The sequence below is a fragment of the Anomaloglossus baeobatrachus genome, chromosome 4 (assembly GCF_048569485.1).
Source record: "Anomaloglossus baeobatrachus isolate aAnoBae1 chromosome 4, aAnoBae1.hap1, whole genome shotgun sequence".
NCBI classification, from domain to species: domain Eukaryota; kingdom Metazoa; phylum Chordata; class Amphibia; order Anura; family Aromobatidae; genus Anomaloglossus; species Anomaloglossus baeobatrachus.
Window position 1 is genome coordinate 74,890,437 of NC_134356.1, and position 15,606 is coordinate 74,906,042.

Sequence of the window (15,606 nt, forward strand, 5' to 3'; positions counted from 1 at the left end):
AAGCCCAGAGCCTGTCCTGACAGACGCTCCCAATGCGTGGTTCTGATGACTGTTTCCTCCTTCCACCAGAGGTGGTCAAGGAGTGGGCTCATTCACCAAGGGTGGTCCCTCCGGTGTCTAGTATTTCAGCCCGGATAGTTGTATCAGTGGCTGACGGCACCTCTCTAAGGATCCCACTGTACATTAATTCTGTACTGGACCTCAATCCGCCAGTATCAGAGGAGCAACCCTCTCTGGCAAAAAGATTCCAGTTTACCTTGCCTAAGAGAACAAGGAGTGTGTTCCTTAACCACTCCAGTTTTCAGGCCACTGTGACCAAGCCCAGGGTCTGCTCTGGCAAACGCTTCCCAAAGTGTGGTTCTGATGACAGTTTTCCCCTTCCACCAGCGGTGGTCAAGGAGTGGGCTCATTCACCAAAGGTGGTCCCTCCGGTGTTTAGACTCTCAGCCCGGACGTTGTATCAGTGGCTGATGGCTCTTTACTTACGGTTTTGCTGTCCGCCAGTTTGTCCTTCTGGCCAGATCTGTATGGAGGCGGCAGGGGCATCGTTCTCCCCATTTGCAGCAGTGCGGTTTTCAAAGCCATCTCTGCTTCTCTAGAGGAGATGCATTCCCTCATAGGGACTCTTTGCCCAAAATGGTTGCCTTAACTTCCAGACTTCAGTCTTTTCATCCTATACCATGTCTGCCATGCTGGAGACTCTCACCGCACTGCGGTGGCCTCGGCTAATTTTCTCGCTATCCGCAGGCTCCTGTGGCTTCGGAAGTGGAAGGCGGATGCTTCTAAGGAAGTTCCTTGCTGGGCTCCCTTTTGCTGGGACCAGACTGTTCGGGAACAACTGGATGAAATTATTAAGGAAGCTCTTGGCGGGAAGAGTTTCTTCCATGCCACGAACCTAAACCAGGAAACCTGTCCAGGGCAGGAATCAGTCGAGGTTTCGTTCTTTTTGTTCCTTCATCTGATCGTTCTCTTAGTCCTCGGCCTCGCCCACTGGCTCAGCCAAGGATCGTAAACCCAAATGGCGCGCGAGAAGACCGCAGGACATGCTGCCACTAAGTCAGCCTCCTCCTGGCTATCTGGCCACGCCAGCAACGTCCTTGGTCGGTAGCAGGCTCTCCCACTTGGCGACGTATGGTTTTAACACGTCTCCGATCAGTGGGTGCGAGATACCATCTCCCACGGCTACAGGATAGAATTCTATCCAGCCCGCCAAACAGATTTTTTTCTGTCAACTCCCCTCTGCTCCAAGGCCGCCGCCTTCTCACAGGGGCCACTGGAGTAATTGTACCGGTTCCCGACTGGGAACGGTTCTGAGATTTCTGCTTAAATCTATTCCTAGTACCCGAGGAGGGCGGTGCCTTCCGACCTGGATCTCAAGCTTCTCAAGCATGTTCAGGTGCGGCAGTTTCGCATAGAGTCTCTGCGATCAATCATTGACCCAAGGAGATTCCCTAGCATCCATCGACATCAGAGATGCCTATCTGCATGTGCCAATCGCAGTTTCACACCAGCGTTGGCTACGTTTTGCAATCAGAGTGGTCCAATTCGTGGCTCTTCCCTTTGGGTTAGCCACGGCCCCTCGAGTATTCTCAAGGTCGGGGCAGCTGTGATTGCGGTCCTGTACCTCTAGGGGTTGGCAGTGATCTTTTTGTCCAGGACAGCCTTCTACTCTGGGTTTCATCCAGTGCAGACTGTTAGCGGAGTGCCTCGCTCACTATCGCCACTCTAACCAATTCGGGTGGTTTGTCATTCTGTCCAAGTCCACTCTGACTTCGACTCAGAAGTTCACAAATCTGCCCTTAGTCAAACAGCAGTCCCTCCGCTGGCGGTCGACGTCGTTCCATAGGCACCTAATACAGGTGCTGGATCAGATGGTGGTGTCAGTGGAAGCAATTCCCTTGCCCAGTTCCATCTGCGTCCTCTACGGCGGGATATTTCCCGCTGTTGGAACAAGCGGAATTCCTCCTTCCACGGGGCGGTGGCTTTGCCACAGACCAGGGGCTCATTTCAATGGTGGCATCGTCCCCTCTGTCTCAGGGACGCTCCTTTTTGGCTCCGTCCCGGGTGATCCTCACCAAGATGCTAGTCTATCCGGCTGGGGAGCAGTATATCTCCACCATGGAGCGCAGGGCACTTGGACTCTGTCCGAATCAGCCCTCTGGATCAATGTGCTGGAAATCAGAGCTGTGTTTCTAGCTCTCTAAGCCTTTCACCATCTGTTGGCGGCCAGGCACATTCGAGTCCAGTCAGACAACGCTACAGCGTTTGCCTACATCAACCTCCAGGGTGGGGCACTCAGCCGCCTGGCAATGCTGGAGGTTCATCGCATTCTTCAGTGGACGGAGGACTCCTAGTCCACCATATCCGCAGCCCACATCCCAGACGTGGAAAACTGGGAGGCAGATTGTTTCTGCCGTCAAACCGTGGCTCCACGATCCTCAGGTTTTTGCGGCAGACGCACTGGTTCGAGTTTGGTCCCAGCTTCGTCTGTCTTACGTGTTTCACCCTCTAGTTCTTGCCCAGAGTCCTGCGCAAGATCAGAAAGGAGGGCCGTCAGGTCATTCTCATTACTCCAGACTGACCCAGGCAAGCTTGTTACCCTGACCTGCTCCGTCTGTCCGTAGAGGTGCCATAGCATCTCCCGGACTGTCCAGACCTTCTCTCACGAGGTCCGTCCTTCCGCCAGAATGTACGGCTCTCAGTTTGACTGCGTGGCGTTTGAGTCATGGATCTTGACGACTTCTGGTATCCCTCCTGAAGTCATCTCCACTATGACTCGAGCTCGGAAGTATCCTTTGGCCTTTTGGCCTTGCCGACCCTCCTGTCCCTTCTACAGTCCGGTCTGCAGCTAGGACTATCCCTCAATTCCCTTAAGGGACAGGTCTCGGCTCTGTCAGTGTTGTGCCAGCGGCGTATCGCCCGGCTGGCCCAGGTGCGCTCCTTCATGCAGGGCGCATCTCACATCATTCCGCCTTACCGGCGGCCCTTGGAGCCCTGGGACCTTAATTCGGTCCTCACAGCTTCCGGAAACCCCCCTTTGAGTCTCTTAGAGAGGTTTCTTTGTTTAGTCTTTCACAGAAAGGGGTCTTTCAAGTGGCCATGACTTCCCTCAAGGGAGTCTCTGTTTTGGCTGCACTCTCTTCGGAGTCCTCCCTTCATCAAGACAAGGTGGTTCTCCGTCCGACTCCGGACTTTCTCCCTAAGGTGGTTGCTGCCACCTTAACCGGGGCATTTTCCCTGCCTTCCTTTTGTCCGGCTCCTGTTCATCGCTTTGAAAGGGCGTTGCATACTCTGGATCTGGTGCGGGCGCTCCGGATCTATGTGTCTCGCACCGCTGTTCTTAGGCGGTGCACCTTTCTTTTGTGCTGACCGCTGGTCAGCTTAAGGGCCTTTCGGCATTTAAGCCGACCCTGGCTCGTTGGTTTAGGTCGGCCTTTTTCCAATACCTACCAGTGTACTCAAGTGCCTCTCCCGCCGGGGATCAAGGCACACTTGACCAGAGCTGTCGGTGCCTCTTAGGTTTTCAGGCACAGGCTACGGCTCAGCAGGTCTGTCAGACTGCCACTTGGACTAGTCTGTATACCTTTTCGTAGCACTACCAAGTGCATGCTCTTGCTTTGGCAGATGCGAGCTTGGGCAGACGCATCCTTCAGGCGGCTGTCGCCCATTTGTGAAGTTAGGTTTCGCCTACTTCTCAGTTTTTCTGTTTATTCCCACCCATGGACTGCTTTAGAACGTCCCATGGTTTGGGTCTCCCATAAGGAACGATGAAGAAAAAGAGAATTTTGTTACTTACCGTAAATTCTTTTTCTTATAGTTCCGACATGGGAGACCCAGCACCCTCCCTGTTGCCTGTTGGCAGGTTTCTTGTTCCGTGTGTTATCACCGGCTGTTGTTGTAGACAGAGGTTCCGGTTGTTCCGGATTTTGCTCTGTCTCTACTTGTGGGTGGATGTCCTCCTTCAGCTTTTGCACTAAACTGGCTAGGACTGGCTACCAAGGGTGTATATGCTAGGAGGGAGGAGCTACACGTTTGAGTGTAGTACTTTGTGTGTCCTCCAGAGGCAGAAGCTATACACCCGTGGTTTGGGTCTCCCATGTCGGAACTATAAGAAAAAGAATTTACGGTAAGTAACAAAATTCTCTTTTTTCTATCCTGCTGCCCAGATTCTGTGGTATGGTGTTCCAGGATCTGTAGGATGCTCTGTACAGGCCCCACTCATCATCTTCTCCTGCCCTGCACTTGTCAGATCATTGATAGTCGAAGAGACCTGTGTAGCTGCACAGTTCTCAGTGATTGGGGAGGATGCTCTGTGTGATCTGCTTGTTCATGAAGAAAGCTGCCTGCTGACTATAAGATACTGAGATTTTTAGCCAAGTGTTTTGTTTTTGTCTTTTACTATGTATATATTACTTTTATAATATTTAATTTTAGACTTCACGGTTACCTTCTAATACTTGTTTGTTCCCAGATTTGTGACATTGCAATTAACTGGGCTGGAGGACTTCACCATGCTAAGAAGTTTGAGGTAAATACAGGGAATATACCATTATTAGGAGTTTTGATACTTGTTTGTTTTCATTTACTGATATCACCCTTTTATTGTAGGCTTCTGGATTCTGCTACGTCAATGATATTGTGATTGGCATCCTGGAACTGCTGAAGTAAGACTTCTTGTGTTTTATAACCTTGTACAATCTATGATTTCCTTTTGGAGGACATTTTTAAAGGGAAAGTGTCGTCAAATGTTTTTTTTCAATAACTGAAAAAATATAAAGTATTAATGTTTTAATGTTATGTTTAAATAATATTTTGTTTTTAATTGAGAAAAATATATAAAAAAAGGTTTTTGATATTTTCCACTCTTAAACACTAGGGGGAGCAGCTGCTGAAATCCTGCTGTAGAGCTACTGTAGAACTAGCTCACATTACAGCTGCAGTAAAGTGAGCAGAATCTGCTCTCCTGTGTGTGATGTCACTTCCCCCTCCCAATCTGGGTGTTTCCAAAAGGATAAGAGAGAATGAAGTTTAGAATCGCAGTGCGGAGCCATTTTATTGGTGGCCGCAAAGTGATCCTAATATGCCTAAAGTGTCACTAAGGCCAGCTGCATAGTGCTCCACTGTATCCCAATGCCCCACTGTATCCAGCGCCCCCATATACTGTGCTGCCTGCCGGGATCGGAGGTCCGAGGTGACATGTGGTGAGGAGAGATGATCTGTAGTGCAGTGCCGCACAGGCTACAGATGTAACGCTGTGATCACCACTCCTAGCCGCATACACTCACCTCAGATCTGCACCCCCGGCAGCCTGTCCTATTGGCAATCACAGTACAGAGGAGCGGGGGCCCAAGGTGAGCACACGCGGGGACGGGGGTTGAGCGGCGGGGGAGGGATGGAGTGAGCGGAGGGGGGTGATCGGTAGTGCAGTGCCGCTTAGGCTGCAGATCACCGCTCCCAGCCGTATGCACTCACCTCAGACCTTCACCACCGGCTGTCCTGTCAACAATCACAGTACAGAGCAGCTGAGACCCGAGGTGAGCGGAGGGGGAAGGGTGGTGAGCGGCAGAGTTGGGAGCAGCGCACCAGAATCAGTTACGGTGCAATCACTGCTGCCCGGCACCGGTACTCACCCCATCCATCCCGGGGAGGAAGTGGGGCATATAGCATACGCTGTGAGCTCCACAAAGATGGCTCTGATATCCTCCCTCTGCTGTGATCTGGACAGCCCAGGGAGCACGTCCAGATGACAACAGACACTGTTTCTGTGTTAAGTATAGGGTCGCAGTCAGACTACGGTCTTCTATGCCCTGGGGGCTGCCATAAAGGAGGTCAAATCCAAGATGGCAGCTACCAGTGCTTCAGTAACACTAGAATTAAGTAAAAACTAACTAAACAGTAAATTTAATTTTGTATTAAAAATACTTGATTTCATAATCACTATTATTAATACAAAAATCAAAAAACACGATAACTTACCTTTTAATCTCATAAAACATTGAATTTGTTGTTTTGAGTTTTAATGATATTGTATTACTTAAGTAGGATTCTGTGTGTCCTAATTGGGGGACACAGGAGAAATGGGTTAATTTTCTACAACCTGGAGGTGAACACTGACAATACATTTTTAACAAGAAAAAAAGTTGGCTCCTCCCCAGTAGACTATACCTTCCTTGCCAACGTCAGGTCTCCTCATTTAGCTTTTAGTTGGAGATAGACATGGCTCTTAGGCTATGTGCGCACGTTGCGTAATTACATGCAGTTACGCTGCGATCTGCACCGCAGCGTAACTGCATGCGTCCTGCGTCCCCTGCATAATCTATGAAGATTATGCAGGAGACGTGCGCACGTGGCGTCTTAGAGCGCAGCGCTCCGGCCGCTGCCCGAAGCGCACGTTCTAAGTGGTGACATGTCACCTCTTTCCTTTGCTTTGCCGGCAGCTCCTGCTCTGTCTATGGGAGGGGCTGCAGGCAGAGCGCATAGAATCGGCTTTTTTTTTTTTTCCACTACGGACTGTTTCTGCAGCGATTTGAAGCGCACGTGTGCTGTTCAGATCGCTGCAGAAATTTCTGCAGGGCTAGTACGCAACGTGCGCACATAGCCTTATTCTCAGACCAGTCTTGGCCTTATTAAGTGCTAACCTTCTCCTTGTTATCCAGATACGAGGGACGGCTTTAGGATACCCCATGGTTCCTTTCCCCCCCAATGTAGCTACTTAGAAATTAAGATTTTTGGTAATCAAAAGCAGACTTTACGAGGGGCCCCACCAGATCCATCCCTATCCGTTCAAAAGGGACTTCTATAATGGGTAAGGGTACCAACGGACTGCGAAAGTGGGTCAGGGGTGCGGTAAGCTGACACTCCGGGCAGGTTTCGCAGAACCGTTTTACCTCCCCAAAGACCCCGGGCCAATAGAACCTTTGCAATATTCGCTCCTGCGTTTTCTTGACCCCTAGGTGGCCACTCATCAGGTGTTTATGAGCCAAGTCGAGGACCCGCTGGCGATACGGCTGGGGCACCACCAACTGCTCTACCCCCACGCCCCGTATTTCATCTACCCGGTAGAGTAAAACCTGCTTAAGAGCGAAATGGGGGTACCTTACCTGGGCACCGGGCAGCTGTGCCACCCCGTCAACTACTGTCACCCGACTCCGGGCATGTATTAATGTAGGGTCCTGGAGTTGGGCTGTCCCAAACGTATCCGGGGACGCCTCCAACTCCGGGATGGGCTCGACCGTCTCAGCCTCTCCTGCCAATACCTCTAGGGGCGACCTATCAGGTTCACATTCTGTCCCTATCATGGGAACCCCTACGGCAGGCGTCCCGGATTCAGGATTGTAGGGCTCATGTCCCGGACTGACCAATATCTGAGGGGACTTAGGAGGTCCCTTCCATAAAGTCCAAAAATAGGGCAGATCCCTTCCTAGGATCACGTCATAGGGAAGAGTGTTAATAAGTCCCACCTCATGTTGCACCTGACCGCAAGGTGCTGTGATTGTGACAATCCCCGTGGGATAGTCTCGGCGGTCCCCATGTATGCAAACTACCCCCACGGTACTTCCTGTGGCCTTTACTTTAGCCCTTTGGGTTGATCGCACAAGGGTCACTAAGCTTCCGGAATCCAACAAGCCTGTAACCGGACATCCATTCACCTGTATTTGGCACAAGTGGGGCTCAGTCTCTGGGGAGACCAGGTCAGCGGTACACACCACCTGAGCATACATTGAACCCCGCCGGGTAACCCCACAATCCATGGGCTCCGTGGTGAGTGGACACTGGGCTTCCATATGTCCCACCCGCTGGCACCGCCAACATCTAATAGGGAAGGAAACCCCCTTGACGAGTTGTCGTTTAGGGTACAGACCCTTCCGGACCTCAGGGACGGCGGGCACGGCCTCAGACGGGACGGTAGCGGACTCCTGCACCGGTGTCGGCGGTGGGTCCTTGGCCCTAGGCTTGGAGGGGCCGGACCGACGGGCGGTACGCAAAGTCTCAGTGTCCCGTATCAAGTCCTGCGTAGCCACATGCCGCTCTACCAGGGACACTAATTGGTCCAGGGTACTCGGGTCGCCCTGTCCTACCCACCGTTGAATGGTGACGGGTAAAGTGCGCACAAAACGATCAACTACTACCCTTTCCACCATTTGCGCCGGGCTCAGAGTGTCAGGCTGCAACCACTTTTTTACGAGATGCAACAAGTCATAGGCCTGGGAGCGTACGGGTTTGGCTTCCTCATAGAACCACTGATTTACCCGCTGAACCCGTACATAGGTATTCACCCCCAACCGAGCCAGTATTTCAGCTTTCAAAGACGCATATTCTATGGCGTCCTCGGTACAGAGGTCCAGGTACGCTTTTTGGGGCTCCCCCGTCAGATAGGGCGACATTACCTCAGCCCACTGGGGGGTCGGCAGCTTTTCCCGCTCGGCCACCCGCTCAAACACCGCCAGGAACGCTTCCACATCATCCCCCGGGGTCATCTTTTGCAACGCTTGTCTCACCGCTTTCCGGACGCTGCTGTCGTCACCCGGTCCCGGGGTTGTTGCTGCCGGTCCGGCACGGATCGACTTGGCCAGGAGGACCATCTGTTCTTGGTGCCTCTGTTCCTGCAATTTCAAGGATTGCTGCTGATGATCCAACGTCCGGAGCAGGTGTGTATTCGTCTGTTGTTGCTGTGCAGTAGCCTGAGCCAGCTGCTTTAGTATGTCCTCCATGGCGTCGCCGGGTTTGGGCTGTAGTATAGCCGCTCGAATCCAGGACATGCGCTGCTGGGTCACCAGGGATAGATGCTACACCTCACCGGGCTGGCATGCCCGCATTCTCCACCATATGTGAGGTAGCGTGGTCGGCTGCGCAGCAGAAGACATGGGATCCAGGCACCAAGGTTCACAGCACACGGTTTAATACTCAAACAAAAGTCCACAACAGTACACATGTGCCTCTCCGGCAGAGAACTCAGGGAGTTGTGTTCACTCCCTCACACTAGGCACACCCCGCCCTTGTTCCTGTTTCCTTTTAACCCTTCTTTCAGCCTGTAGGGAAACAGCATTAACCCTGGAGTGGAGTTGCTTTCTATCATGGAGTGAGCACAACCGGGGCGAGACATACTGGCCGTCATAGATAACCCCGGTCACAGTCTTACACTACCAAAAATCTCAAACATGCTATTATAAACCGTTAAGCAAGTTGAAGATAAAATAATATTGAAAAGGCATTAAGTTAACCCCTTCACGACCATGGACGGAAAGATCCGTCCTTGTGCCCTGGGCCTTAACGACCAAGGACGGATCTTTCCGTCATGGCGGAATCGCGGCACCGGAGCCTCCGGTGACTGCAATATGTTAACATAAACCGCAGATTCGGGGAGGAGGGGACCTGTTCCTGACCTCAGGAGGGGTGGTGCCTCCTCCCCGGACCTACGGAGGCTGTGATTGGCTGACGAACGCAGCTCAACCATTCACAGCCACTGTAATGTTCCAGCCATTTAAAATGACTGAAACATTGAAATCCAGCCCTGGCCAGTGCAGCTGTAGCACTGGCCATTGGCTGGAGCTGGGTAACCTCACTGGATCACCCTCCCCCAGCTCCAGTAGCTCTGATTTGGAGAGATCGGCCTTGTGACCGATTTCTCCAATCACAGTGGACGTGTTACCGGTGACCGCCCCCATCAGCTTCACTTGTCGTCCCTGCAGCACGCCAGCACAGTGAGTGTACACAGTGCAATGGCAGGGCGACAAGCTCCGGTCCCATGCTGTTATGAGACCGGAGCATGGGACCCGGAAGTTGCCGCGCTGCCATTGCACTGTATGAAACCGGCGAAAAGCCTCCCGATCTGCCACCTGTCTCCCCGATCTCCTGCCCGCACCCCCACCCCTCGTATCTGCTGCCCGCACCCTCACCCCCACACCTCCCGATCCGCTGCCGCCGCCCTCCATCTGCCACAGTGCCACCGCTCCCCCCGATCTGCTGCCCGGCCCTTCCCCCTCGTGATCGGTGCCCGCCCCCTCCCCTCCGTGATGTGATGTGCTGCGCGATCCCTGTCCTCCTCCATCTGTCATAGTGCCACCGCTCCCTCCGATCTGCTGCCCGGCCCCTCCCCCTTGTGATCGGTGCCCGCCTCCTCCCCTCCGTGATGTGCTTCTCGCCCCCTCCCCTACGTGATGTGCTGCACGCTCCCCCCACCTCTCACCCCCCTGGTCAGCTACCCGCCCCCTCCCCTGTCCCCAAGGCAGCAGGATCACAGGAGATGAAGGAGGCAGCAGATCGGGGAGGGTGAGAGGTGGGGGAGGGAGCGCAGCGCAGATCACGGGGGAGACAGGTGAGCAGAGCACAGATCACGGGGTGAGAGGTGAGCAGAGCGCAGATCACGGGGGTGAGAGGTGGAGGGAGAGCGGACAGCAGATCACGGGGGTGAGAGGTGGAGGGAGAGCGGACAGCAGATCACGGGGTGACAGGGGAGGGAGCGCACATCACGGGGGTGACAGGGGAGGGGGCGGGTAGCTGACCAGGGGGGTGAGAGGTGGGGGGAGCGTGCAGCACATCACGTAGGGTGACAGGGGAGGGAGCGCACATCACGGGGGTGACAGGGGAGGGAGCGCACATCACGGGGGTGACAGGGGAGGGAGCGCACATCACGGGGGTGACAGGGGAGGGAGCGCACATCACGGGGGTGACAGGGGAGGGAGCGCACATCACGGGGGTGACAGGGGAGGGAGCGCACATCACGGGGGTGACTGAGGGGAGGGAGCGCACATCACGGGGGTGACAGGGGATGGAGCGCACATCACGGGGGTGACTGAGGGGAGGGAGCGCACATCACGTGGGTGACAGGGGAGGGAGCGCACATCACGGGGGTGACAGGGGAGGGGAGCGCACATCACGGGGGTGACAGGGGAGGGAGCGCACATCACGGGGGTGACAGGGGAGGGAGCGCACATCACGGGGGTGACAGGGGAGGGAGCGCACATCACGGGGGTGACAGGGGAGGGAGCGCACATCACGGGGGTGACAGGGGAGGGAGCGCACATCACGGGGGTGACAGAGGAGGGAGCGCACATCACGGGGGTGACAGGGGAGGGAGCGCACATCACGGGGGTGACAGGGGAGGGAGCGCACATCACGGGGGTGACAGGGGAGGGAGCGCACATCACGGGGGTGACAGGGGAGGAAGCGCACATCACGGGGGTGACAGGGGAGGGAGCGCACATCACGGGGGTGACAGGGGAGGGAGCGCACATCACGGGGGTGACAGGGGAGGGAGCGCACATCACGGGGGTGACAGGGGAGGGAGCGCACATCACGGGGGTGACAGGGGAGGGAGCGCACATCACGTAGGGTGACAGGGGAGGGAGCGCACATCACGGGGGTGACAGGGGAGGGAGCGCACATCACGGGGGTGACAGGGGAGGGAGCGCACATCACATCCCCAATCGCATCTCCCACTCCCTCTCCCCCCCCCCCCCCCCCCTCCTCCCCCACCTGCCTGCCGCCAAGTGCTGATCAGCTACGTGATTGGCTGATCAGGTATGTAATTGTTGCTCTAGCTTTTGCTTTTTTTTGTGCACCCCAAATAAAAAAAACAAAACAAAACATGTACAATTAGGTACCTGATCAGCAATCGTCCTGCAGTCGTACTCGACTTTGGACAGGACTTCTTTTTTCCATCCCACCTAGTCCCCCCCCCCCCTTTTTTGCAGAACATTTGTGCGTGCACCCTATTTTTTTTTCTATGCCATGGGGGTCTTGTTTCTAAAATGGGGTCACATGTGGGGGAGCTCCACTGTTTTGGCACCTCAGGGGGTCTCCAAACACAACATGGAATACGCTAATTATCCCAGACAATTTTGCTTTTGAAACGTCAAATGACGCTCCTTGCATTCTGAGCCCTGCTGTGCGCCCAAACATTTCATTTCCACCACATATGAGATGTCTGTGTACTCAGGAGAAATTGCACAATACATTTTATGGTGCAATTTTTCCTGATACCCTTGTGAAAAAAAAGGCTACCTGGTTGAAGTAACAATTTTGTGGTAAAATTGTTTTTTTTTATTTGCACGGCTCAACTCTATTAACTTTTGTGAAGCCCCCAGAGGTTCAAAGTGCTCAATAAACATCTAGATAAATGCCATGAGGTGTCTAGTTTCCAAAATGGGGTCACACATGGGGGAGCTCCACTGTTTCGGCACCTCAGGGGCTCTCCAAACGCAACATGGTGCGGCTAACGATTCTAGCTAATTTTCTGTTCAAAAAGTCAAATGGCGCTCCTTCCCTTCCGAGTCCTGCCGTGCGCCCAAACAGTGTTTTTTCGCCACATATGAGGTATCTGCGTGCTCAGAAGAAATTGCCCAACAAATTTTGGGGGTTCATTTAATCCTACTACCCTTGTGAATATGCAATATTTGAGGCTAAATTAACATTTTTGTTGCAAAAAGTAAAATGTTCATTTTTTCCTTACACATTGCTTTAGTTACTGTGAAGCACCTGAAGGGTTAATAACCTTCTTGAATGTGGTTTTGAGTAGCCTGAGGGGTGCCATTTTTGGAATGGTGTCACTTTTGGGTGTTCTGTGTCATGTAGACCTTTCAAAATCGCTTCAAATGTGATGTGGTCCCTAAAAAATGTGGCTTTGTAAATTTTGTTGTAAAAATGAGAAATTACTCATAAACTTTGAACCCCTATAACTTCCTTAAAATTTTTTTTTTTCCCCCCAAATTGTTCTGATGTAAAGTAGACATGTGGGAAATGTTATTTATTAATTAATTATTTTGTGTCATATGTCTCGGTTTTAGAGCATAAAAATTAAAAGTTTGAAAATTACAAAATTTTCGCGAAATTTCCGTTTTTTTCACAAACGCAAAAAATATCGGCCTAAATTTACCACTAACATGAAGCCCAATATGACACGAGAAAACAATCTCAGAATCACCGGGATCCGCTGAAGCGTTCCAGAGTTATAACCTCATAAAGTGACACTGGTCAGAATTGCAAAAAATGGCCTGGTCTTTAGGGTCAAAATAGGCTTGGGGCTGAAGGGGTTAAAGATGACACATTTCCTTTTTGTGTTTTTAAACAACTTTTGACTAAGGTTTCAGTCCTTAATTAGGGTACTTTCACCCTTGCGTTTATTTCCTTCCGTTACAATCCGCCCTTTTGGAAAACAGCGGAATCCGTTAACGGATTCCGCTGTTTCCCATAGACTTGTATGGGTGACGGATTGTACCAAAAGGAGCTGCATTGCTTCCGCTGGGCGATGCTCCGTTGCTTCCACCCAGCGGGAGGAACGCAGCATGTAACGTTTTGAGCAGCGGAATCCTCTGGATTTCACTGCGCATGCTCCTTTTTTTTTTTTTTTTTAAATCAAACTTTATTTTGGCTCGCGGTGGCCGAACGTTCAGCTGAGCGCCCGGCCGTCGGCAAGCGACAGCGCTCAGCTGAACGACCGGCCGCCAGCATGCCCGGCCGCCGGCAAGTCACAGCGCTCAGCTGAGCGCCCGCCGGCATGCCCGGCCGCCGGCAAGTGACAGCGCTCAGCTGAGCGCCCGCCCGCCGGCATGCCCGGGCGCCGGCAAGTGACAGCGCTCAGCTGATCACCCGGCGGCCGGCTGCAGGGAGCGATCAGCTGATCACCCGGCGGCCGGCTGCAGGGAGCGATCAGCTGATCACCCGGCGGCCGGCTGCAGGGAGCGATCAGCTGATCACCCGGCGGCCGGCTGCAGGGAGCGATCAGCTGATCGTTCACAATAGTCTGCTGCTTTTAAAACTGTAAAAAAAATAAAAAAAATAAAAAAAAAAATGAAAACGAATTGCGTTGTTTTGCAGCATCCGTTGCGCCACTATATGCAACACATCCGTTGCATCCGTTACACAACGCAATGCAACGGATACTGTTCAACGCAAGTGTGAAACTAGCCTTAGCCTGTAAGGCTAAGTTCACACTTCAGTTGTTTTAAAATGTGTTTTTTACAGGATTCCTTTCACAGGAATCCTGTGGAAAAACTGATCCGTTGCGTCCGTTACATCCGTTATGCCTCCGTTTTTTGATGGATCAGTCATGATCCGTTTGTGTTTGGGACAGCCCAGGGGGTGTGCCAAACATGCTGGGCATGCTCAGTAGAGCATGACGGCATCCTGCGCTGGATTCCGTCGTAAGACGGATTACGACGGAATCCAGCACCATAGACATACATTACAAGCTTGACGGATGGCAACGGATTCCTGCGGGCCGCGTTTATTTTGACGGTCCGAAAAACGTTACATTCTGCGTTGCTACCCGCTCGGCGGTCAGTCAAAAACGATGGACCGCGACGCAGCGGATGCAACGCAGGGTCATCAGTCGCAATCCGTCACTAATAGAAGTCTATGGGGAAATACTGGATTCCTGCAAAATATTTTGCAGGATACCGTAATTCCCCAAGGCGACGGATTGTGACTGATGCAAAACAACTGAGGCTAAGTTCACATTTCCGTTGTTTTGTATCAGTCACATGCGTCGCTTGACGCATGTGACTGATGCGCTGTTCAACGCTGTACAACGGATGACAAAGAACAGAATTCTTTGTCGGATTCCGTTGTGTGCGGGGGGTGGAGTTCGGGGGGGAGGGGAGCCGAGCAGGGCCGTGGCACTGTGGACGTCAGTGCCGCAGGGACTGCAGGACAGGTGAGTGTGTGTGTGTGTGTGTGTGTGTGTGTGTGTGTGTGTGTATACACACATGCTGAATGTGGGAGGGGGCGGAGCCGAGCGGGGGGCGGGGCCAGGCGCTGAGGATGTCAGTGGAAGTGCTGCGGTCTGCATGGCTGGGGACAGGTGAGTGTATGTGTGAGTGAGTGTGTGTATGTGCATGTATGTATGTATGTGTGTGTGTGCACATGCAAAGTGCGGGAGGGGGCGGAGCCGAGCGGGGGGCGGGGCCAGACGAGGGTGTCAGTGGCAGTGCTTGTCTCCATGGCTGGGGACAGGTGTGTGTGTGTGTACATACATGTGCGGAGTGCGGGAGGGGGCGGGGCCGAGCGGGGAAGTGTCGGCCTCCCTGCACACGTAACCAGCCTAAATATCGGGTAACAGCAAAGCACCCGATGTTTACCTTGGTTACCCGATATTTACCTTGGTTACGGGCCTACACCGCTTAGCGCTGGCTCCTTGCACCGTAACCAGGGTAAATATCGGGTAACCAACCAAAGCTGGTGACGTGTGCAGGGAGCCAGAGAGCATGCGCAGCGAAATCCGACGGATCTCGCTGCTCAAAAAACGTTACATGCTGCGTTCCCCCCGCCCGGCGGTCAGTCGTTCCACGACTGATCAGTCGGGCGGAGGGTGCAACGCAGCATCATCAGTCACAATCCGCTGCTCATACAAGTCTATGGGAGCAGCGGAATCCGCTAAACGGATTCCGTTGTTTACAAGAGCAGCGGATTGTGACTGATAGATTTTAGCGGCAATGTGAACTTAGCCTGAAGTGTGAACTTAGCCTTAGGCTAAGTTCACATTTCCGCTAAAATGTATCAGTCACAATCCGCTGCTCTTGTAAACAACGGAATCCGTTTAGCGGATTCCGCTGCTCCCATAGACTTGTATGAGCAGCGGATTGTGACTGATGATGCTGCGTTGCACCC

At 53.0% G+C, this 15,606-nt stretch overlaps 1 protein-coding gene across 2 annotated transcripts in view; it reads left to right on the plus strand.

Moving 5' to 3' along the window:
* Positions 1 to 15,606, plus strand: part of HDAC3 (histone deacetylase 3) — a 153,646-nt gene that overhangs the window by 44,480 nt on the left and 93,560 nt on the right. For both annotated transcript variants that reach the window (XM_075342248.1, XM_075342249.1), the window contains 2 exons: positions 4,472 to 4,528; positions 4,609 to 4,664. In XM_075342248.1, the coding sequence (XP_075198363.1) occupies positions 4,472 to 4,528; positions 4,609 to 4,664 (113 nt within the window). The remainder of the gene's footprint in view (positions 1 to 4,471; positions 4,529 to 4,608; positions 4,665 to 15,606) is intronic.